A 25,110-nucleotide genomic window follows, 5' to 3' on the forward strand; every position below is an offset into this window, starting at 1 on the left:
AGGGGATCTGGGCAGTCTTGTCAACGGTGTTATCGTAAAGTGGCGTTTCTGGTGACATGGTGACCCAAGGCCTGGGTCACACGGTGCTCCCACGGCCCTAAGTTAACAGGCCCTTCAGTCCCGAGGCTGCTTTGTTTACGTAGTGCCTCGAGTGCTTGTGCTTCCTTCTCCAGGAGGTCTCAGTGGGGTTGGATGGCCTGAAGAAACACGGTCTTCTGAGGGCTGATCGGGGGCTGCCGGGGAGGGGCAGCAGCGGGCAGGAGGGACGGTGGAGGTGCCTGCTCAGGGCCAGCAGTGGACGCGATCAGCCCAGTTGTCCCGGAGGCTCCTCCCTGCGGTGGGGCTTCCCCAGTGCACAGCCCCCCATGGGTCGAAGGGGTGTTGGGAAGGGGGCCCAACGAGAGGCCAGGCGCGTCCTTCAGCAGCTGCTGCTGCTCTGCGGTGTCTCCACACTGGCGTGTTTGCTGTTTTTAGTCCTGGGTGCTTTTTAAACGTGGAAGAAACCACGTAACCATCAGAGTTTTTCCCCCACACATTTAAAAAGACTTGTTTTCCAGCCGAAAGCATGTTGGATTAAGCTTAATTTCTCACTCAGATGGGCCTGATTTCCCTAACTCTGATGTGCATACAGAGATTTGCCAAATTTTCCTCTTACAGCGTGTTTTCCCAGCTGTTGGGAGGCCTGCTTTTTTCCTGTGGGCCTCCTGACAGAAATGCAAACTATTTACGGCCCTGTGGTACCAACTGCTGTTATTACCACAGGGACTTGGATATCGGTGTGTTTTCCCAGGAGCTGCGTTTATCTGGGGCTGATGGTACCTCCCCTGTCCCCCTGAGCCATCCAGGAGACAGGGCCCAGGTTGGCTGGGCTGCAGGGAGAGCCACAGCCCCTCCTCCAGAATGAGGTCACTTCGCTGCCCAGCTCCAGGCCCACATCCTCGTTGTACAAGGAAGTGAGGTCTGTTCCTCAGATGTGATCTGATTGGAACCATGTTTCCTGGGACTCAAAAACACAAACCTTTTGATGCCTTGTTTTGTAAAAGGTGCATTTTCATAAAAATGAGGCTTGATGCCGTTCCTCAGTAAGTGTGTCGCTGTGCAGGCTAGGCTCTCGCTGGGGCGCTGTGTGGCTGGGGCTGTGCTTTTCCCTTGCCGAATGCCAGGCGTGCACTGTCCATCCAGGGGTGGCTGAGAGGAGAACACTTGCTTGCTGCCAAAACCACAACAAATGACAACTTTCCGTTCTGTCATCTCTCAGCTCCACTGCTGGGCAGGCAATTCATTTTTCTACCATAAAAGGGCAATGAAGCTCGCGTAGAGCCATGTGCCTTCTGCAGTGAGAAAGCAGAAGACGTGCTGGGGGAGGACCGCGCCACGGGAGGCGCAGCGGCTCGGTGGCCCGGCCCACGTCCCTGCGTAGGCCAGGCTGCTGAGCAGCAGCTTCCATCGCAGGGAGCAGGGCGTGGAGGGCCTGCCAGCCCCCTGGGTGCCATCACACTCACACTCGTCTGGAACAAGGGTGTGGTTCCAGCCCTGTCGAGGGGACAGCACTGGGCCTGCCCAGGTGACTCTCCTACTGGCATTTGCTTCTCTCCATCTGTAACTGTAGACGCGGGATTTATGAGGGGTAGAGGGGAGTCGTACAGCCCAGGCATCTTCACTGTGCATGTGAAGCAGGCGGTTCACACAGCCTGAGAAAGCAATCAAATCGTCGTCTTGGAGTTACATGGGAACTCCTTGTCAGGGACCGCTCTAATCCCTCTGTGTCCTCAGCGGTCCACTGGTGCACGGTTTGACTCAGGTGAGTCACAGAAATCTTGACTAACAGAAACACAGTTCCTGGTTGATGGGTTTGTATGTCAGTCAACCAGGGTTTCAGACAAATACCTGTGTAGTGTCAACTCATGTATCCTTTAAATTCATAAGTAAAATTCATGGATCCTTTAGGTGATTGTAATTAAATGTGCAGAGTTGGTAAAGGGTAGATAGAAAGCAAACGCTTAGCAGTTTTGACAACATACGGAGCGCTCCAGAGATAGTGATTGCGAATTTCCTGCCCCGTACAACCTGGCAAAGGAACCCAGATGCCAGCTTGACACAAACTGAGCGGCAGCACAGAAAGCAGTGTTTCAACAGGAGCCCTGCGCCAGTGCACGGCCACCCGCGCGGACGGCTGTTCGGGGCCTCTGCCTTCTCCGAGGGGAGCAGCCGCTGCCCCAGAGAGGGCATTGTTCTCCGGCTGAGTCAGGAGCAGTGTCCGCATCTTTCAGCCTGGCTCCCTTAAAGATTTTCTTGTAGAGGAGAACTGAGGTTTGTTTCATCATTTAAACTTACCTTAACTCTTAACTGCACATCTGATTTCATAGCGAGTGCTGGGACTGAGCTGAGCACATTCCTAAGGGAATAAAAATCATGTCCAAAAATTTTGCTGGTCTGAAAATTTGGGAGGAAAGCAAGGATTTTCAAGGTTAAATTTTATTGCCCAGATAGTGCTGGTGGTCAGAGTAGATTCTGAGCTCATTGGCTCAGAACCAGAGGTTAACTCAAAAGTCATTCCTGAAGGAGAATATCACTGAATGGAGGTGGCAGAAACAAGCTCAGTGTGAACGGTTCAGCATCGCATCCCTCAACCTCGTTGGGAAGCGTAGGACTAGTTTAAAACCTTGTCCTTCCAGGAGGTAATGGTCTTCAAATGGAAATTTACACAAGTCTTTCTTCGTATGACCTTCCTAAGTTCTTTTTTTCTCCGTAGTGTAAAATTGAGTATCCTATTAATCTATCAGAGAGCTAATTGGTATTTTTCCTTGATGCCTCTCAAGACCTTCACTGCCCTTGGAGTAAACAGGACAATTCTGCACAGAATTCCTCTCTACTGTGCATCTCACACTGTCTTTCCTTGTAGAAACCTTGGAAGCCCTTGTTTTTTTATGAGAAGCAGGAAGTGGATTTCATCTTCAAGAACAATTACTAATTCTTATTAAGTGTAATTTTGATAGGCTGATGTCTCAAGCAAGCAGCACTTCTCTCTTGGACTGAGTCTCCCCTTCCCCACCCATCACTGTCTACGCATGCCTGGGCGTCCTGGCCATGTGGTGACCGGCTCAGAGACATCAGCCTGCTTGCTTCCTAATTTGGTCAGAGTATGCTTCAGGCGGCCTTGCCTAACTAAGAAAAACACAGACACAGGGAGTAGCTTTGACACAGCAAAGGGGGATTTCCTTTTATCAAGAGACCTGCAGTTTGCCCCTTACTTCCTCTAAAAAGAAGAAGTCACACTTTGGGAGGCTAGGCTTGCCCTGCAGGTGCCTCTTTGAGCCTGCTTCTTCACGCCGGCCCCCTAGCCAGGTCCCGCTCTGCCCTCCTGCTCCGCCTTAGTGCCTCCCAGCACTGACAGGTCAGTTTCATTCTTAAGGACACCCATTTTCCACTTGCGTGTTCATCAGCAGGAAACAGAACAGACCACGTGTGCGTGTTCATACAAGGACATACACCAGAGGTGGGCAGGCTTTTTTTTTTTTAATATAAAGGGCAAGATAGTAAATATTAAACATTTTAGGAATTTTGGACCAGTCACAGATGCTCAGCTTTGCCTTTGTAGCTTCACATAGCCATAGACAGTACGTGAACAAACGAACAGGACTGTGATCTAGTTAAGATCATATTTACAACAAGAGGCAACAGACCAGATTTGACTTGTGAGCCAGGACACCATAGCATTAAGGAGAATGACATGGGTCTAGTTGTGCAAATCTGAAGCTATCAGCAAGATGTATTAAGTTTAAAAAAGAAAGAACAAACTGTATAACAGTGGATATTGTACGCTTATATTTGGATCTCAAATGGGAGGAGGAGGAAGAGGAGTTGTACGTGGTCATGTGCAGATGGTCTGTGTGAAAGGAGAGATAAGAAATTGGTTGCAGGGAATTGCTTTAGGGAAGCCTTTCTCTGAAGGGAAGAGGGAGTACTGTGCATGTGTTACTTTTCCAATTAAAAAAATAATTGTTTTTTCATCAACCTAGTCATCTCTGAACTTCTAAAACAAAAAGTTTTTTTTTTTTCTTTTTTTTTGCTTTTAGGGAACTTGAGGGGGAACAAAATGATAAACATGAATTTGAAAATATACTTGCCCACTTTCAAACCTTTCGACCTTCCTCCTGGATCCCTGGGAGGGCTGACTTCACCACCCTCAGAAGGGGAGCTTTTTGCCTCAGGTTGTAGGTGACTGATGCAATTTTGTAGCCAGTGGAAAGAGCTAGAACTCTGACAGCTCTGCCTTTCTTCTCACTGGCCTTTCTGCAGGAGCCCTGTCTCTAGCACAGTGAGAAAACCTTGGCACAGAAGTTAGAGCCCCATGGGTATAAATACAGCTTTCAGTAATTATGATTCAAGACTGCTTCCAACTGCTTCCTTTTCCCACAGAGACTATTTCTGACTAACAAGTAAGGATGGGATCTGATTCACCCAAGCATCACTGGGACCAGCTTTTAAAATGTCTGGTTTTGGTTGTGAAACCAGCAGATGAAGTTGTTACTTTCCTAGTAAGTAAAGCAGTTCAGTTTTGGTTGGTGAGCAAGAAGTGAAGGGCTGTCTCAACTTAGAAGGTCAAGTAGATACGAACAGCGCAGGAGTCACAGCTGACTGTCTACCTGGCCTCAGGGCTGACTGTCTACCTGGCCTCAGGGCCCTGCCCCCATCTCCCAGGCAGATATTTTTCAAATAGCCAGGCTCATCCTTGCCCAGGCATGATATGCAGGCGTATTTGCTGTTATTCAGTTCTGATACAAAGCTCTGGATAGGAATGCTGGATGTGGTATTGGTGAGTAGAGATGTGCAGAGAAGGGGATGCAGCTATAGCATCATCTTGTCTCGGGCACTGAAGGAGGGCCCAGCGTCACTGGTCTTGACTTTCCTGTGTAGGCTTCATTGCGAAGGTACTAGTTCGGCTGAACAAGCAAGCACTGCCTTTTGTGAGAGAAGTCGTTTAAAACACCAAACATACATTTGAAAGATACTGGTACCGTTTCCTCTGACCTGTTTCATACAGTAGTAGCTCTTCAGTGCCTGAGACCTAACAAGACTGACTCCCTCCCCACCAGGCGGTCAGGCTGTGTCCACTCGAGGAGAGGAGAGGCGAGAGGAGAGGCGAGAGGAGAGGCGGCGCTCGGCTTGATGAAGGGCCCTGGGAAGTTGTGCTTCACTGTACACACTGCCCCTGGAGGGGAGCTGGGCGTTTTAAAAAACAGATTTAAGACTGACTCCCCACCCCTCCCTCCTCCTTTCTCTTCCTCCCTCCCTGCCTCCCTCCTTCCCTCTCTTTCCCTCTCTCTCTGTCTCTCTCTCTCACACACGAGCGCGCGCGTGCCTTCCTCTTCTACCAATACCACCTGCCTCCTGCCAGCTCTCTCCATTACTGCTTTTAACCTTGAAACCTCTGTTGTACACTTACACATTCATCCTGTTCCTGCTTGTGCATTATTAATGGGCCTGGAGCAATCTAGCCAGAGCACTGACATTACTGATTACTGCTTATAACCGAGAAGTAAGGAGCAGGGAGTGAAGTGGGTCACGAGACGGTGTCGTAACAATAAAATACTGCTGTCAGGCAGAATTGCTTGGTGTCTGTGCTTGTTTGTTCAGGGTGGAGATGGGTCTTCACCAGAAGCCGACCCAGCAGAGACCCTGTCGGTGGGTGGGGAGGTGCTCTTCACATCTCATCAATGGGTCACCCCAGTCTCACTGTCTGTGTGCAGGGTCAGAGAACAGGGTTCATTTCTCTCAGAACTTAGGAGCATCCAGAACTCATTATGGCAGAACCCCTTTGAAGGCAGGTTCTTTGCGCGCTGCGTTGTGAGCCAGATGGGACTGCGTTCAGGTGGCAGAAGAGGCATTGCAGGGGGTGCCGAGACGTGTGCTGGCATCAGGCCTTCCCCTCCGGGCCCGAGTTTACTTACCTGAGTCAAGTCTCTGCCAGCCCCCAGATCCACACTCTGTGGTGAGTGAGACACATCTGTGTTGTTGGAAGACGTGAGCTTGGCAGTGAGCACTTGCACTCACCTAACGTTCAAACTGTTGGGCGGCAGAGCATCAGCAGCCAGAGAAGGCGGCAGCAGGGCGCTTCTCCCCAGTCCCCACACACCCCCACCCTTTCCGAGTGCGCGTCCTTCCTCCCTGTGGAGCAGGGGACAGTAACAGCAGCCCTGCCCACGTGGAGGATGTGTTTGGTGGACAGGCCCATGTGAGCTGGTGTAGTGGCTTCTGAGAGGCAAGGGCGGCATGTCCTCCCGTGGTTGCTTCCCGGAGAGAACTTCATGCTGCTGGAGCCACCTTTGTGTTGCCTGGGGAACCTTATCAACCTGGTCTCTGATCAGAAGCCTGTCCATCTTCTGGAAAGCACTGCCCATGTCCTCTTGGAGCAGGAAGTAGAAAGGGACTTTAAAGATATGAGTAAACTGATGCGATTGAACTCTGCAAGCATGGGCCTCATTTTCTTGAACTCTTTACATCTAAATTATTTTACTGAAGAGTGCTATCAACAGCCCTGAGTTGAGTCCAGGGGAAAAGAAAAACTGATTTGAAATAATATTTTTTAATTGTTGAATTTTTTTTTTCTTCATTTTTCTTTTTTTTCTGGAGAGTGGGGGAGGGGGAAAACCATTTTGAGAGGACACAAAGCTTATACTTTTCCTGAAAAGAAAACTGCTTCATAAAGGGGAGGAATTGTTAATCGTTTGATGGTAGAACTGAAAGGATGTGGGCTTCTATGTTCCCTGCCTCGTGGGCTGCCTCTCTTTTCTTTTATATTACTGTAAATATGGCCAGAATCGAGAGGATGTAGGGAGAGTGAGTCATGATTCTCAAAACTGAAAGTGAGTCCTGTCGTTTTTCCCATATCACACACACCAGCAAAATGCTGAAGCAGGGCTGAATGGGAGGGCAGGCACTCTTTCCTCTCCCCGGCCCTGGCACCCCCAGTGGGTCCTCGGGCTCCTGGTGGTGGTGTTTTGTCCTAAGGTCTTGACTTTTGTTTTGTGGAGCCATGGCAGACCCACTTGAGGAAGAAGGGTTGTTTCTTTAATCCAGTTCTTAAAATGTTTTCACTTGTTTTTCTCTTCTCTCAGTCAACTCTTGATTTTGGAGTTTCTTCAAATTTTACTTTAAGAAGCAGTAATCTGGGAGTTCCCTGGCGGTCCAGTGATTAGGACTTAGCACTTTTACTGCCCAGGCCTGAGTTCAGTCCCTGGTCAGGGAACTAAGATCCTGCCAGCCTTGCAGAGCAGGGGGAAAAAAAAAAGATTAAAAGGCAGTGATTTGCATAGTAATGTTGGCTGTTATCTTCATTTAGGAGCCTGAGTCATACTTTATCAAAAGCAACCCTTTTGTTGATAATAAAGTAAGATAGATAAATTGAGACTTGGCCCACCCCTAGAAAGAGTGAGCAACAAAATTTTGCAACCCATTCCAAAAAATTAAAATAAGGAAAAACCTATTAGTACAGATCAGGAAATCTCTCCAAGAATTACGCTATCGAGTACAAAAAGCAAGGTACTTTTTGGGTGCAATTTAAGCTTTTTCCCTGTGCTAAAACTCAGGCGTGCACTCATTATGCCTTTTTGTGTTTCTCAGCACGTACGTGTTTTTTTTTTTCTTTAACCATTGTCCACAGAGATTTAAAAAACAAAAACTACTCCAGGATGGAATTCTGAGTTTTAGCTGAACACTTTTCCCCTTGATCTTCAGTCTGTTTGGAATGACCCAGTCGGCTAGCTCCTGCTTCTCTCTCTTTTCTATTCTGAATGTCTGAACGTGTTGTATGACACACAATTTTTACCCTACTTGTTTACTGTCTGTTTGTACTTTTCATACATTCTTATTCTGCTTGTTCTCTCTAATAGATGATAAAAATAATTGAAAGAAGACAATCTTTGTTGAATTAATTTTGGTTTTACACAGTTCTGTACTTTAACAGCAGAATAGAAAGCCTGATGTCCTCACAGGTCAGCTGGAGGAATCCAGGACTCGGAGCGGAAGTGCCTTCTGTTTACTCTCGTGGCTCTTCCAGGAAAACCTGGCAGGGCTTTGTGCCGTTTAGGTAGTAAAATGCCATCTTCTTCATCTGAACTGAAGTGCTCCCTCCATCTGCTAGACCTAGAGTTGTATCTGGTCTTCGCTGGTAGAAGTAAGTGAAATTCATTAGGCAAAAACTTCTGACATTAAATGTTTTAAGTTGTCTCGGGAACAGAATCAATACACAGAATACAAAGACTTTGTTACTGAACAGACCCGTTTTTCTGATGTTTATTTACTGCTCCAATCATCTCTTTGGTTTCCTTTCCAAAAGCTAGTACCTTTCATCAGACATAAGTAAAATGGTCAGAACAGCTGGTTTTTTTTTTTGTTTTTTTTTCTTGCTAGAAAACAGGGGAAAGAGTATGATAGTAAGTTAAATGTAATATTAAATATCGTGAGAGTTCTGGGCATAACCTAGGTGGTCTAGACAGGCCCTTCATTCTCTTAGTGACTTGGTTTCCTCACGTGTGAGTGGATATGATGACACTCTGGGCTATCTGAGGATCAAAGGAAGGGATGTTAGTAAAATTCCGAGACAGCACCCTTAATCTTGACAATGTAGGTAGGTTCGATTATCTTCTCCCTCCCCTCATTAGGAAATAAACAAAAGACGAGGTTTTTACTGTTATGAATTCTCCCTCATTTGGGGCATCTGATTTCTTTACTTCATTTTTCTCTGAAATGATAGTACTGAATCATTTGGATTTCTCCTGGAATGAGATCTACTTACCTCAGGATCTTTCAAGTGGGAGAGGAGCTTCACACAGACTTTTGGACCTAGAAGAAGCTTTAAAATGTCAGTTAGATCCACTGGTGTCAGTATAACAGTCTCTCCACATTATCTTTGTCCAAAACTTAGATATGAGTATATCCTTTCCTTCGTGTTTGAAAGCTCTGCCTCTTCCTTTAATTTCTGGTTTTGATTTGGAACCTGATAGTTGGAGAAGGCAATGGCACCCCACTCCAGTGCTCTTGCCTGGAAAATCCCACGGACGGAGGAGCCTGAAGGGCTGCAGTCCATGGGGTCGCTGAGGGTTGGACACGACTGAGCGACTTCACTTTCACTTTTCACTGTCATGCATTGGAGAAGGAAATGGCAACCCACTCCAGTGTTCTTGCCTGGAGAATCCCAGGGACGGGGGAGCCTGGTGGGCTGCCGTCTCTGGGGTCGCACAGAGTCGGAGACGACTGAAGTGACTTAGCAGCAGTCCTGACAAATACATTCAGTTGACCATGGTCATGGATCCAGTTAGAATAATCAGGGCTTCTGCTTTTATCTTTTAAGATCTTCTGTAGGTAAAATTCCTTTAGCACAAACATCCCTGTCTTTGAAAACTTTGTCGATAAATTTTCCAAACTCAGCCGTCTTCGCTCAGGCTGCTCTAACACATTAGCACAGACTGGGTGGCTTAAACAATAGATGTTTACTTCACATAGTAATGGAGGCTGGAAAGTCTTAAGATCAAGGCCTTGGCAGGTTCAGTTCAAATGAGGGCCCTCTTGTCAATATATCATGACATGAGGAAGAGCAGAGGGGGCAAGTTCTCCTGCCTCTCCTTGGAATGAATCCCATCCATGAGTGCTCCACCCTCAAGGCCTTCCGAAGGTCCTACCTCCTAATGCCGTCACGTTGGAATTAGGATTGCAATGTGTGAATTATATGGGGACACACAAACATTCAGTCCATAACACCAACTCACATTGCTTTAAAAAAAAATAATTGATAACTCCAGTACTAACAGAACCAAGCAGTGTAGACAAATCACGGGAGCAGTTTTTTGTGGGTGTTATGGTCTACCTTGTGACAGCCTTAACTGGAGGCACTGGCAATCCTGACCAGTAGCACATAATAAGAAAACTGATAACATTCAGACTCTAAACTGCTTACTGTCTGTCAGCAGATCATTTACTCTGACTCTTCTCATCAAAAAAATTGACGAGTAATCCCTTTCCCACCTCCTTTGAAGTAGTGAGGTTGTGAGAAGCACTCGAAGTTCTGTGAGGCAAGAGCACTTTGACAAAGGAGTGTCAAGAGCTGTTGAGAGACCATGTGGCAGCAGTAGTGTTCTTGAGAGTTTTAGAAATGCAGGATTTGATACCTTCCCTTCAAGACACACAGCATGTCAGGGTGACCCAGCTCTTTCATGGTTGATGATCTAAGAGAAGGTTAACCCTGAGAGATTGACACGAACAAGGAAATAAAGCAGATCCCAGTGCAGCAGAAGCCGAGGGCTTTTCCAAGATGCATTTGAGGGCCGCGCCTCAGGAGCAGAGGGGGCAAGGATCAGGGAGAGTTAAAAAGCCAAGTGGAGATTATCATTGAGTAACTTGTGTGGAGCCTTAAAAGTGAAGGTGTTTATCAAGACACATTTTCGAAAGCTCAGTATGGACTGAGATTGTCCGCGTTCTCTGTGCCATGTTTACAGTGTGCGCTTCACTAAGCTTTTTACATGGTTTCTGCAAGATCAGTGATCAGAATGCATTATAATGCTATCTGTGAACATAAAGAATTCACATTTGAAAATGTTTTGCTTTTGTCCAAGCCTTCTTAACATACATATTTAATTACAAGGCATGAGAATTAATGGGGCTTTGAACATTTAAAGCTCTTTTCCTAAGATTAATTTGGTTTAATTACTCCTGAGATAGACGTTTGCAGCCTTGGTGACTTGCCATTTGGATATGACTGTGAGGGGAGAGTGGCTCAACCATGATTTCTGTCAGGTTCAGCGTTTGGCTTTTTATTTCCCTCCCACTATACACCCTCCCCTCTCGTTTTCAGCTCATCGCTTTGTCCTTTTCATTCAGGGTGGAAAGAGGAAAAGTGATAGAATCTGCCTGTATGAGATTCATCTTGTATCTCGCTGCATTTTCCAAGTAATAATGTTTAATGTGCCTCCCTTGTGTCCGGGAAAATGCAGTAACAGAACAGTTTCTGCAGCCCTGCTCTCCCAGACTTAAAAATCCTCTCTTGCACCCTGGTTCCTTCAACCTTGGTGGCCTGCCTCAAGGAGAAGAGTAGGCCCAGGCCCACAGAAGAGACGGGGATCAGTGGGAGGGAGTCGCCCTCTCCTAACTTCAGTCACATTTATCCATCTAGTCCTGGAGGCGGAGGAGGTCCAGGACCCAGCGGGGCACAGAGTGGGGGCAGCTGTTCAAGGGCACTGTATCCTGTTCCCTATCGGGCCACCTCCACCAGTGGGCCCCCTTCCCACCCTTCCCACCTAGTCTGCACATCTGCAGTGGAGGACAATCGGGGGAGCATCCCCGGTGCCTGAACCCAGAGCCCAGCCCCCAAAGCCGCGCCTCTCTTTCTGTTCTGTCTGGCTCCTCCTGGAAGCAGCAGAGTGTGGCGTGAGCAACTGAGGGCCCGGTGGAGGGCTGGCAGAGGCCTGGCTGGCACAGGCCTGGCCGGCAGAGGCTAACTTCACCCAGGGCGGGCTCATCTCAGCAGCCTGGCCGCCTGGTGCGCAGGCAGTGGGGTAAGGGCCCGCCCCAGGCAGCCTGAGTCTGTGGATGGAAAGCAGCGCCCACTTTTCCTTCTTTAACCACCTCAAAAAGTAATAATAATGAGGCAGATCATTCGATTTGTTAAAGGAGGGACCCTACAAAAGTAAAGTCTGTTTCTCCTTCCTGTTTGTGAGGTACCGTTTGCTCACAGGCTGCTTGGGAGCCCGTTGGAATAGCTGTTAAGATACCACTAGTGCCCCTCCCTCCCCTTGCGCTCTGCAGCCAAGGCACAGGCCCCGGGTTTGAGTGGGGGGGGTCACTTGAAATCCGGAGGATTTTGAAACAGAACAGGCATTTTGGGAGTCCAGATTTGAGCAGAAGCAAGTGTGGGCCAGCACATAGGTACAGAATCTCCCAGCTTCACAGTTTAGGAAAGCAGGGCGCGCTCGCACGCTTCTGGCAGCCTGGTGCCCACTCCGGTCGCAGTGTCCTTCTCTGAGTGGGCAGTTGTGCCCCACTGTAGTGCAGGCATTTCTTGATTGTCCTGCCATGAGGAGAGCAGCTGTGGGGTAAAGAAGCAGTGGGAGAGGAGCCACTACAGAGGGGTGTGCCCCTGCAGGCTTCGTGAGGGTGGGCGAACATGTGCCCTCGTGGCTGCTGTTACCTCAGGAAGTTTGTCTCCCTTGGTCTCCTCAGTAGCACCCTTTAGAAGAGTCCTGAGCCACCACCCTTTGAGGCCACACATATTCTGTCTCAGCTCTGAACTCGCTTTTGAGGTTGATGTTTTCCCCTCCTGTCCAATTGTAAAATCAGGATGGGGTGGTAACATCGGATTGGGTGCCAGGGCCGGGGGCTGAGGGCCAGAGCTGGGCAGTGCTGTCTGTGGCAGATGTCACTTGTGACCAGTGAGGCCTGGACCCATGCGCCAGACAGAAGACTGCCCCAGGTCGACACGCAGGGTTTGTTCCTGATGCTTTCTGAGTGAAAGGACAGAACGGCTCTGGACGCGGTCAGCTGGTGGGCTTGAGGAGGGAAGAGGACACCTGCCCTTGGTGCTGAGGATGCTTCCTGGCCATTAGAGAGACGTGTGCACTGGAGCAGGGCTAGCGGTTTTCCTATCAGAAGCTTAAAAGCCATTGTGAAATTGAAAGTGTCAGTCACTCAGTCGTGTCCAACTCTTTGCAACCCCATGGACTGTAACCTGCCGGCTCCTCTGTCCATGGGATTCTCCAAACAAGAATACTGGAGTGGGTAGCCATTTCCTTTTCCAGGGGATCTTCCTGACCTAGGGATTGAACCCAGTCTCCCACTTTCGGGCAGATTCTTCACTGTCTGAGCCACCAGGGAAGCCATTGGACATGGTGATCCGAGCTATGAAATGTGACACTCGTTTGAAGCCTTTCTGTTTCAGAATTAAGCTAACAATAGTTTGTGTTTTTTCCTAAAATACTCTAGATAAAGAGTGGGAGATAAAACAGGATTAGAATTCAGATAATAGTAGATCTGCTAAACAGCAAAGATAGGGTCTGCTTTAGCCGTGGTAACAGGAAACATCTAGAGCTCCGGTCATGGCTGAGCTGGCTCTCCATGCCCCAGAGTGGCCGCACACGCTTTGGTTACAGTCCCCATGTTCTAGCAGGAGAGTGCCAACCTGGGGAGCAGAGGGCTGGGGAGAACTGGCCGAACTGAGGGGTGGGGAGAGGCAGAGCAGTGAAGCTTCTGTATGTTGTGGGCGGGCAGGCTGGGACCCTCAGGGCTTGTGGGGGTGCGAATGCAAGCTCCTTCCATGGGCCAGGCTGGCAGTGACTCTGGACACACAGAGAGGACTGGCTGGTGGCGTGAGTGTGGGGGGTGAAGAAAAAGGATCCAGGGTGTTTTCCTTGGGCACTTCATGGGTGGTGGTGTCCCTCAGTGATACAGAAGGGATTAAGCACGACTCTGGGGAGACAAGGGGATCAAAATTCGTGTTTCAGGCATGTCTGTAGTGCCTTTTAGACCTCCAGGTGGAAATGGTGAATGTGTCGTCCTGTTGCCTAGAGAAGCCATCAGAGCCCCAGGAGAGCCAGGCCCCGCGGAGCCTGCCTGCAGGTCCTGCCCAGCTCTGTCTGCTGCGGGGGGTGGGGGGTGGAGAGCAGACGTTCTAGAAGGGACTTGAGGATTGCACCTGGAAGGCTGCTGGGGAGCAAGGGCAGAGGGGTGGGGAGAGGCCTCCCAGCAGAGGACGCGGTGTATTTGAGGTGTGTTTCTGAGGGAGGGGTGGGGCGGTGGCAGGTGAGGAGCCAGCTGAGGAGGGGACAGTCCCTGTGGAGAGTGGGGGCCTCTTCCTGGTGACAGTAGGAGGCCCATCCAGGGTGGGAAATGGGGGTGACGTGGTCAAATCACGCTTTCCAGAAGATGATTCCGGCAGCAGTTGGAGAAGAGGCGTGCAGGTGAGAAGCACGGGGCGGGGGCCGGCACGGTGCAGTCCCAGCAGCTGCTGGCGTCCTCGGGCGACGGCGGAGCCGCCGCGCTGCCTACCGGGGCTGCAGGCTGTGAGTGGGCCAGCCCGCCGTGTGGGCGTTGGGGGTTCTGGCTCTGCGGACCCCAGTGTCATGGGAGGGCTGGCTCTTCGTGAGGTGGTCTAGCTGCTCAGATTCTGTCTTACCAGGGGCTGTTCTAAATACGCTCCTGTTCCTAGTCCCATGAGACGGGTTGTTTAAAATGCACTCACTCACACAGATACTCTGGTTCTCTCAGTGGCTTTTCTCCTTTCTTTTTTTCTTAAAATTGTATCCTGCAGCAGCACATTCCACTGCAGATTCCAGGACAGGAATGTTCTTTCACTTGCTTGACTTCAGTGATTTGATTCTGTGGTCTGTTGCCCCAGCGCCTGGAGCGAAACCTTATCAGATAACTCTGCATCTGGTGAAGATGTCGGCTCCTGGGAACGGGAGGCACTTTGGTCTGTCCAGGGGCTCTCTGGTACTGGGAGGCCTCACCCAGGTTCTGACTTTCCGACGGTCTGTTCCAAGGTCTGTTCCAACAAATACGTCTCTTCAGTGTATTGATAAACTTAGACCATTTGTTGATATAGCATATTCTCTGTGCTGCCCCAATCTGGGCCTGAAGAATTTGCCCACAGCCGCCAGGCTGTTCGTTTAGCACTCTTCATCAGGGCAACTGGAATAGCAGTGTCTGTGTTCACATCCCAGCCCCTCCACTAACTAGTCTGTGGCCTTACACAGCCCGCCTCATCCCTGGCCTCAGTTTCCCCTACTGTGAAGAATGGGGAGGAGAATAGCCCCCTGCTAGGAGACTGGCTCTGAGGACTGAGTGGCTTGATTTGAGTAAGGTGTTCAGTTAGCCCATAGGCACTCAATGCATGTTAGCTGTTACTGTTGTTCACGGCACTGTTTCCCAGCTCTCCTACTCTTAGATTTGGCAGCTTTACTCACTGATCTTTTCAATGTGCTGTACTTGTGGCTCCCGTAAATTTCCCTTTTGCTTTTCCAAGGGCCATTCCAATTCTGGTCATGGTTACTGGAAAGTAACTGGAAGCCAGCAACACCACCCCTGTCATCTCCGGGGGTCACCCTCTGCTCACCTGCGTCATCGTCTGTGTGCTCAACAGTGGCTGCAGACCTCCGTTTCAGTTCTTTTATGTACTCGTTACTCTGTTATCCCAGTTTCCCTTCACCTTTCAAGGGAGAGAAGCCAGCTCTCGCCTGTAACCTGGTGACCAGCAGTAGGCTCTGCACCGTCTCTATGAGGGGCCTCTCCAGCTCCTGCTAGGAGCCGGGGTTTTCCTCAAGCTGTGCTGGGAGGGCAGGAGGCCTGGAGGCCAGGCTGTGACAGTTGTGACGTTAGTGATGGCCAAGCAGCAGCTGAAACATCAATCAGTCGACTGTTGGGTGCTGCAGGGGCAGCATCTCATTCAGGCCTGTAACTCTGCTCTGGCCCCTTCATAGACAGGAGACTGAAGCTGGCAGGTGAGCCTCTAGCCTCCCATCACCACTGAGTGAATGGCCTGGGCAAACCACCCAGATCTGCCCAGAGCCAGTCTCTTGACCAGCAGGCTGTGTGGGGAGCCTGTGTGCTTCTCCCGCCGCTCAGCTGCAGAAGGGGATGAACTGGATGCCTCGGTGAGGGCTGCAGTGCTGCTCGGGCGGCTCCTCGGCCACGTATGCGTTCCCTTCCTGAGCTCAAGCCTTAATGTTCTGTAGATTTTGCTTATGAAATGTGGATAACAATATTTACGCTGCACAAGCTCAGATGACAGAAAGTTGTATTGCCTATTTTTTGTGTCTGTGGATGTTTTCAGTAAATCTAAAGCCTTGTAGATGGCAGAGACATGAGAATGTTTTTGAGGGCCGTTTTCTCACTGGTTGGGTGAGGAACCAACAATTAACAGCATGCAGCCAGCAGAGGGCTACCGAGCCTCACAGATAAAGCCTAGATTCGGGCCTCCCGGAGGCCAGCCCAGACTGGCAGGCCCATCTCTGAAATAAACTCCAGCAGTTTTGGAATCAGGTTAGAGCCAGTAATTTCAGAAGTACCAGTACAGAATCCGGTGACCTGATAGTCGGGAACACGTGTAGTCTTGCTCTGATGGTGGGGCAGAGGCTTGTGTGGTGTGCCATTGTGTGTAAAAGAGGAACCCACTGGCTCCTGCGGGAACCTGGAAGGGAATGGGAAGCAGTTTATCTAACCCCTTCACAGTGTGGCTTCCCCCGCTCTGATTTGTATTGGTTTCTGACTGAAGCGACTTAGCAGCAGCAGCTGTTGCAGGAACCTGCATGGCCTCTGCATGTGTGGCCCTCGCTCTGGGCTGACCCTTTCCTGGGAAGCCTTGAACGGCTCTCTGGGACAGTGGACGCAGAGTGAAGTGACCAGACACACCCGGCAGAGGGTGAAGCTGTTTGGCTCTAAGAAGCCCTCAGTGGGAGCAATTGAGTGGCCAGATTCCAGACTGGTTATTGGATCCTGGCTGTAGGTGTAGTAAAAAATGCTTAGAACAGTGTCTTTATAAGTGCTTGTTGTTGTTACAATCTACCAAAAATTGTATATGGACCTTTTTCTTTTCCAGACATGCCACGCAGCATGTGGGATCTTAGTTCCCTGACTGGGGATCGAACCTGAGCCCTTGGCAGTGAGAGCAGGGCATTCCACTGGACCGCCAGGGAGTTCCCTGTATGTGGACCTTTGAATTGTGGCCTGGATGTTACGTTTCATTCTTTCCCTCACCCCTGAGCCAGATTAATAGTATGTCTCTAAATAAAATATGTTTGCCCTGAAATGAACACCTTGACAGTTAGGAAATAATACCAATACAAAATACGATCGTTTTTAGCTTCTTACACCATCTAGGTAACATCAGAGTGCCCTGAAACTTGGGCGGCGGGCTCCACGCATGTGTGTGTATGAGAGAGAGAGAGGTGTCAGTGTTTTATTTAGACTAGGCTGCTAGTTAGGTTTTCTTAGGAAGATCTTTGCACAGGATCTGGTTTGTTTTGGCTTGCTTTTGTCTGGCTTTGTCTTTAAGAAACAATAACCCCTACCCCCTGGAAACATGGGCCTCAAATGAGAGTATATCCGGCATTCACTGGTCCACTTTGGAGCTTCCCAGCTGGGTGCACACCTGCCGTAGACCCAAGGTCAGCCTTGGAATAATAGCACAGGACAATAGCGGGAGGGGAAGGACTTTGAACCAGAGCGCGAGGAAGGCTAGAGGCTTTTCTGCACATCCTGGCTGTCACAGTACACTGTGTGCGTCTTTTATTTCTTCCCTAGTTGTTAGGCCTGAAGTGCCCTTCTTCCATAAGAATAAGGACTTAGATTAGACCAGCTTTTTCCGGCGCAAGCCTGCTCATGCCTACTGTGCACCTGTTCCCCTTTTGTGGCTTCTCAGGGTGTCCGGGGCTCTCTTTGGGTCCCCAGAGCACTGTTGGTGCTGTGGTGGCCGTGCAAACAGGCAGATGGGACTGGGCCGAGGTCTGGAGCAGACCGAGGTTCGCTCCACACACACGAAGGCTGCCGGGAAGCGGCCACTGGCCCTGCTGCAGGCGCTGCGGCAAGGTCCTGACAGGGCTCGTCTTGACTTGGAGTCGTACTCATTTTTTTGCACCTGCTATCAACACTTTTCCTGTCCGCTTTGTTTTGTGTTTAAGTTTGCATAAATTTTTAAGGTATGAAACTGGGGGAAAGGAATTTCTTTGAGATAGAGGTGGTGCTGTGTGCTTTATGATCTGTGCGGGCCTGCTTCTCTCCTCCAATCCGCGAAGGTAGAGCCCAGAAAAGCCACTCCCCTTGCAGGAGCCTCGGCTCCTGTCTGTGACTCCCTCACGTCTGTGCAGGGCCCAGGATTGACAAGCTGCTGGGCGGGAAGCACCCAGTGTGGTGACCAGCCCATAACAGCTGCTTCATAAGCGTGCTGTAGCCAAGTGTTCGAGAGGCGCTGTTATTTTAAAATGCTCACCTTTCAGTTAAATTGTGGGAGTTTTGCTATTACACATGAAGCTACCATGTTCAGACGTGAGCCGTCTTACATCCACACTGCATTCAAGGCTCCCTTCTTTGTGCTCCTGCAAGTGGGTGTCAGCCTTTTTTTGAACAGTCTTCCCAAGGATTCCTTGTCTGGCAGATTTTTCTCGTAGCCTGTGATGACTTAGGGTTATTTGGGGTTTTTTTTTTTTTTTTTTTTTCTCTAAACCTAGCCATATGGAAGAATTTCTTCAGAATCTGCTCTCTCCCCGTTTCGCTTGGTCTGGACTTGGTCTCTGGTCTGTAGCCTTGGCCTCCTGCACTCAGCCCCTGGCTTGTCCTCCCATCTGCCTCACAGTGCTGTCAGCCTTGCTTTTCCTCAGGTCACCCAGGCAGAACGTGCAGCGCTTCTAGAGCCCGGGCTTTTGACGCTCTTTCAGAAGAAAGAAGTCGAGCCTCTTCCTCCTGATTTCTCACAAGCCAGACCAGGTCCCCCACCTACCTGCCTCTGTTCATACATATGCTTTTACCTGAACCTCCCCCTGGACCATTTTCTTCCCTTCTTGTCCTGCTGTCTCCATAAAGCCCTCTCCAGTCCACCCTGCTCTGTGGATCCTTTCCACGTGAATTACCATATATAGTCAGTCAGGTAGGCAGGTAAGCATGCAGAGGCCTTTATATACTCTGGGGCTCCACAGGAGAATCTCAGTAACCTCTCTAACTTCAGCCTGCTTCCCCCACTCAGGTAGGTAAGTAAGTAAATGTTAGTCGCTCAGTCATGCCTGATTCTTTGTGACCGCAGCCCACCAGGCTCCTCTGTCCATGAGATTTTCCAGGCAAGGATACTGGAGTGGGTTGCCATTTCCTTCTCCAGGGGATCTTCCCAACCCAGGAATCGAACCCGGGTCTCCTGCACTGCAGGCAGATTCTTTACTGACTGAGCTACAAGGGAAGCCCACTCAGGTAAGGCTGGCCCCAAATGCAGTGCTGCCCACAGGTGGAGTTTGGTGGTGGCGAGAAGGCATCTCTCTCAGTGCAGAGTGTTCAGGAGACTGGTCTCGGGGAGCCCACGCAGAGCAGAGCAGACGGCCACACTGTGCGTGCATGTCCCTGTCCCATTGCAAGCGGGTAGAGGCTGATAGGTACCCCCATACACCGTGCCTTTCAAGACAGAACAGACCTATAAATGCAGCTTCTTGGGCTGAGACCCAGGAAGTCTCAGCTGTCCTGTAGATTTTCTGACCAAGAGATCCCCAGAGGTCAGATAGAATCCAGAGAGAGAACTTCACTCACGAAGGTCCTCTCACCTCCCGTCTGGACCACCTTCCCAGCTCTCCTGGCAGCCTGTCACCAAGTTCTCTCTACTGCTCTCCTCCACCCTGCACTGTTGCCTGGATCAGCACAGTAGCCTCCTCAGAAGTCTCTGCTTCTGGTCTCTGCTCCGTACCTGCACCAGAGTGGTTGTCATACCAAACAAACTTGGCCATGTTGTCTCCCTGTGTAAAACCTCCACAGTCCCCGTGACTCTTCAGATGTACCTTAGGAGGCCTTCCGTGAATGGCCCTGGCTCAGGGTGACCTCACCCGGTTCCTTTCCTGCATGTCTTTCTTCTGTTGAAATTGGTCAGTAGCATAAGCTCTCTCCTCATGCTTTGCCTTGGGAGGTAGTATATTTTGAGGCTGGTTGCTTTGCTCCTTTCTAAGTGCAGCAAACAACTCTTCAACCTGACCATTTTGCGAAGTGAGATCATTAGTAAAGACAGAAGTAACTGATACAACTACGAGATTGGTGGGGCTTCCCTGGTGGTGCAGTGGTCGGGACTCGGTGCTTTCACTGCGGGGCCCTTTACTGTTTTGAGTGGTGAGTGGTTACTAGAAGGAATTAAGAATGAAAAAGATACTGACAGCACCAGAGCAGGCTGCCGCTCAGGTTCAGTCCCTCGTTGGGGAACCGAGGTCATTCAAGCCACGCAGCATGGCCCAAAAGAAAGGATTGTTACCCCGCCAAAGCCAACTGTACTTAGAGGCCTGACTTCTGGGAAGTCACATGTTCATCCGAATGGAAAATAAATTGGTGGCACTCTCCGTCTTTTGGGACTTAGTCACAGTCTCCACAGCCTGTTCCCTTCTGTTCCCCCAAAAGCATGACTTAGAGTCTCCACGTGTACAAAGAAGGTCGAAGGGCAGCAGTGTGTGCACAAAGGTCTGAACCTCTCTGGATCCACCGCAACCTAATGTTTGATCACCATTGAAAGCCACTTTGTTAATTTGCAGGGGTTGCCATAACAAAAGATCAAGATGGAGGTGTTGGCACGTTTGGTCTCGGCCTCTCCCTGTGGCTTGCAGACACCGCCTCCGCCCTGTGTCCACACAGCCTTCTGCCGTGAGCACTCCAGTCAGGCTGGCTCAGGGTCGGCCGTGAGGGCCTCGGTTCAGCCACTCGGAAGGCCTGCTCTAGATAGATTCTGAACTACTGGGAGTCAGGACTTCAACATCTAAATGTAGGAGGAAACAGAATTCAGTCAGTAATAGCTGCCCCCAAAAATGTGTCCTTTTTAGCCTGTGTGATTCAGTTGAGCAAGCCATATAAAACTGGAGTGGTTATAACTGGGCTCCCAGTAAGTCACAGACAGGTCTCAGAGCTTCAGCAGGCACGCCCGCAGTGTTTCCAGGTTGTCCGGCATTTATCCAGGCACACAGGGCAGTTACTGCTGAGCCCCAGTGGAGCGGAGCTTGGAAGCCTGACAAAAGGCAAACGGCTTCTGCTGAAGTTTTATCCTGCTGTCCATCTGTTGTTGTTTTGAGTAGTTGCTGTACGGAAGGAATTAAGAATGAAAAACAAAGATGCTGGTAACACCAGTGCACCACTCTGGCAGCTCTCTGCAGGGCCAGGTGTTCACACAATCACTGTAGCCTTTCTAGGGAAGGGGCATAAAGGAGGGTAAGGGACATGCTTCCTACTGGGTGACCTTCCACTCTCCCTTCCTGGGCTGGGCTCGTCTTGCCTTCAGGGAAGTCTGGACGGGCTCCTTATATGGCCAGCAGTACAGGTTCCCCTTCGGTATGCCACGTAACTGGAACTGAGAGTTGCGGCCATGGATAAAATCTAAAGACAGCTTGAAAAAGTTGCGAGGGAAGTCACATTTGCAACATACTGTGTTACGAGACCCATTTCAAGACCTTAGTTGCACTTTTGCCCACAGAGGTCACCTTTGGGTTTTTGAACATGAAGAAAACGAATGAACAGCGGGGGTGGTGGTTCAGCATGCTTCGGGGGCAGACGGTGAGGAAACACCATCGATTAAGTCCCTCCGATCACACAGATAGCGGCGTCCTAAGGTCTGCTTATACTGGAGTGACGAACTGCGCTGAACGTTTTAGTCCAAGAATAAGCAAGAAAAGAAAGGGCCGTTTGTCTTCATCGGCAGTCAGCTCCGCACTCTCCCCTGGTTCTGAATGTCTCTTCTGGGCGGCTCCCTCGACATGGCGTCAGGTGCGCCTGCCTGCCCGCTGGCTGGGTCCTTCTCTGCACCAGCACCCAGCCTCTGTGGTCAGGCGAGTGTGTGCTCGGTGCGGGTGGCTTACATGCGGCCCTGGGGAGCCTGCACCAGCAGCGTGTGTTTGCACGGTGCTTCCCAAAATGCACTGCTCACCATCTCGTTTTCAGCAGAATATTTAGCAAATGTGATACTTTCAGACCCTGATTTACAGACATAAAGGCCTGCAGGCCTCACTGCTGGCCCCGCCCTCATCTCACTCTCTCATGCGGTTTGGTCCCCTGCTGTTACATGTATTGATGGCCTTTCACTCGACAAGACTAAGTGATAATCTCATGAGCATGGAGTATACTGTGCTACTCTCCATAGCCACGTTGAAAAGAATGGATAATGTATATAGTCAGCTTCCCTAAAAGTTGCCAGTGGTGAAAACTGATCTCCTAAAGAACTCAGATTACCTGATACTTTCTTGTCTGAGCAGAAGTATCAAAAGAATCAGCAAAACCAAGACCTGTGTAATGAGAGGTCCGGCCTTCTCAGACTTTACTGTGTATTCGCATCACTTAGTAACCCTGTCAAAACGCAGATCTGCTTGGTAAGTCTTGAGTGGAGCCTGACGTTCTGCCTTTCTGACACGCTCCCAGGAAAGACGGTGCTGCTGCTCCTCTGGGGAGCAAGTAACTGGGTAACCATCCCCTGAGGAAGCCATCTAGCCACTCGTCTGCATTAAAGTGTTCTCTGATGTCCTTTATAGTATTCTGTCCCACAGAACTAAAAATCATTGATTAAACTGCTCTTGTTCCTAAGGGAGAGGACTAGTTTTCAGTTTGAATAAAGAGCCATGTGGGCATGTCAGTAGGGGTCTAAGGATAACAGTGCCTGGAGACATTAGATGGTTGGCGTGCTAACCAAACACATAGTGTTCTACTGTTTGCTGTAACAGAAATATTTGAAAGAATTCACACCACAACTGGAGTGGCCAAAGCATGTGAAGTGGGAGTGTGGAGGGTGTGCAGCATTGGGAGGGAGACCGAGCTGGTTGTTTCTGCATCGAGACAGGTCTCGTTTTCCTGTTCCCGTGCCTCGTGAGTTGGAACTCTTCCACTTGCATTTTTCACCACGACCTTGTGTCGAGTGACCTTGTGTCGAGTGACGTTTCTTCCTCCTGTTTCTGATGCTTGTATTCAGTCATGTTGCTTGGGCCCAAGAGAGGCCTTCCTTTCTGTCGCACTTAGGAGCAAGGAGGGAAAGGTTGAAAGCCCACTCGAGCTGTTTCCTCTGAGGGGGGGATTTGTTTGGTTGTTTTTAATGAGAGTGTGAGAAGCGCCTAGCCCAGCAGCAGACCCTCCGTGCAGGCCTGCTGTGTGAACCAGTAAAGAAGGGCGGGGTGACTGCCTCCAGCTGTGTCTGAGGAGAGAGCCTTCCTTCCAGCACCAGCAGCACGTCAGCACGCCATGTCCCTCTGGGCTTTCTTAACCTGCTTCCTCCGAATCAAGCAGCCCTGATCGCACCCCTGGTTGATAGCAGAACCGGAAGAGGGAATGCGAAAATGCCCATGGAGATCAGAGGTGACAGCGCCCTTTCATCTGTTTACCACTGTTTGCTCCTTCCTTTTCAGGAAAACAGTGAGCCTTCTGTCTCTTTAGGATGTACAGAATTTGGGAAAACTCTGGGTTCTTTGGAAGAAAATCATTCCAAAAACCTTTGCGAGTATGTGGTGCCATTGATTCCTATCCCTTTTCAAGGAGCTGACCGTATGGCTGTGGGCACATGAGATGTTTATAAATGTCCATCCTCTCCCTGGGCAGTGAAGAAGGAAGACCCCGAGCTCTAAAGAGAAGAGTTTTGTGGTCAGGTGTAGCGCAGGCAGAGTACTGCAGGGTCCACAGAGGAGGGTTTAGGCAGACTGTGATGCCTAAAGAGAACACAGTTTGATAACTTCAAGCAAGCACTGCTGATGCTACTTTGCCCTCTGCTTGGCCCCCAGTGGGTACTTAGTAAATTTTTTAAGTGGATGATGTCAGCATAGAATCTGCCCTGCAAACCTTAGGAACAAAAAAAGAGACATACCCACAGGTATGTGCTGTGACTTTGGGCTCCACAATCACTGCCAATGGTGACTGCAGCCATGAAATTAGAAGGTGCTTGTTCTGTGGAAGAAAAGCTATGACCAACCTAGACAGCATATTAAAAAGCAGAGACATTACTTTGCCTACAAAGGTCCGTCTAGTCAAAGCTATGGTTTTTCCAGTAGTCATGTATGGATGTGAAAGTTGGACTATAAAGAAAGCTGAGCGCTGAAGAATTGATGCTTTTGAACTGTGGTGCTGGAGAAGACTCTTGAGAGTCCCTTGGACTGCAAGGAGACCCAACCAGTCCATCCTACAGGAGATCAGTACTGGGTGTTCTCTGGAAGCAATGATGCTAAAGCTGAAACTCCAGTACTTTGGCCACCTCATGCAAAGAGTTGACTCATTGGAAAAGACCCTGATGCTGGGAGGGATTGGGGGCAGAAGGAGAAGGGGACGACAGAGGATGAGATGGTTGGACAGCATCACCGACTCAATGGACATGAGTTTGAATAAGCTCCAGGAGTTGGTGATAGACCAGAGAGACCTGGCATGCTGCAGTTCATGGGGTCACAAAGAGTCGGACACGACTGAGCGACTGAATTGTGCTGACTGACTACGTGCTGATGGAGAAAACAAGCCCCGAGGAGCATTCGGATGCGCTGACGCTCTCTAATAACCAGAGACTTAGAAACACACATGGCAAAGGGGAGAGGAGCCAGGGAGAAGTGGAGCCCCACTGGGGGTCAGCCGTAGGAGAGCCTGTGCAGGCCAGGCACCCACCGGAGGTGTTGCATTTGCTTGTGAATCCTTGTGCTCCTCCAGGGAGATCTGAAGAGTGGTCGTATTTGAGAAGAGACTGCCCATCGCAGTAAATAGCAACAGACGCTTCCTTTTATTCTCCAGACGTTCTGCTACGCTGTTGTCTTTATTCCTTTCACCTGGGGCGACAGGTGGGGCTGGCCTTGAGCTTTAAAAGTGGAGGAAAATCCAATGGGACTTTACAGTTACCAGCCTGGAAGTATACCTGAAACCACATCATTTTCTTTTTTACTGGAGTTTCTGAAATAACTTCCTGTATGTCATTTTTTTTCTCCAGTCTGTCTGCCCAGCATGGCAAGCCATAAAATCTCCAATAGAGCAAGTCTGTGTGTCTGTCTCAGGGAAAAGGAAGAAAAAGGAAACTAGAGAGACTTCATTGTCCCAAGGGGTCCAAAAAGGAGTGAGTGGGGGCCACATTCAAGGGGACAGCAGCCTCCACAGGGGAACGCTCATGCGTGACCTCTGCTTCCTTATAAAAGCCCACCTCTGCGAGGGGAAGTGAGCGCCACTGGAGAAAGAGTGGGACTGAGGGGTCAGCAGAGAGGTGAGCAAGAAAATGGAGCGATGCCGATGTGCAGAGGGTGTGCGGGGAGGTGGCGGCCCCGGAAGGAGTCGGCCCAGGAGTTGTCGCTCCCTGTCCTCTCCGATGCGCTCTGGCTGTCCCCACCCTACCCCCGCCGCCCCTCCAGGAACCTGTTCTCCTCCCAGCTTTTCCAGAAATCATTACCAATCTCGTTACCAGCAATG

At 49.9% G+C, this 25,110-nt stretch overlaps 1 protein-coding gene across 9 annotated transcripts in view; it reads left to right on the forward strand.

The window, feature by feature from the left end:
• Positions 1-25,110, forward strand: part of RNF216 (ring finger protein 216) — a 120,695-nt gene that overhangs the window by 56,370 nt on the left and 39,215 nt on the right. Inside the window, exon 14 of one of the 9 annotated variants that reach the window (XM_059881389.1) lies at positions 16,583-16,792. The exons of 7 other annotated variants lie outside the window; for them this stretch is intronic. In XM_059881389.1, the coding sequence (XP_059737372.1) occupies positions 16,583-16,618 (36 nt within the window). In that variant the 3' untranslated portion in view covers positions 16,619-16,792. One more of the 9 variants, XM_059881388.1, reaches the window with a different exon arrangement.

Source organism: Bos taurus, chromosome 25, assembly GCF_002263795.3.
Source record: "Bos taurus isolate L1 Dominette 01449 registration number 42190680 breed Hereford chromosome 25, ARS-UCD2.0, whole genome shotgun sequence".
Lineage (NCBI taxonomy): Eukaryota > Metazoa > Chordata > Mammalia > Artiodactyla > Bovidae > Bos > Bos taurus.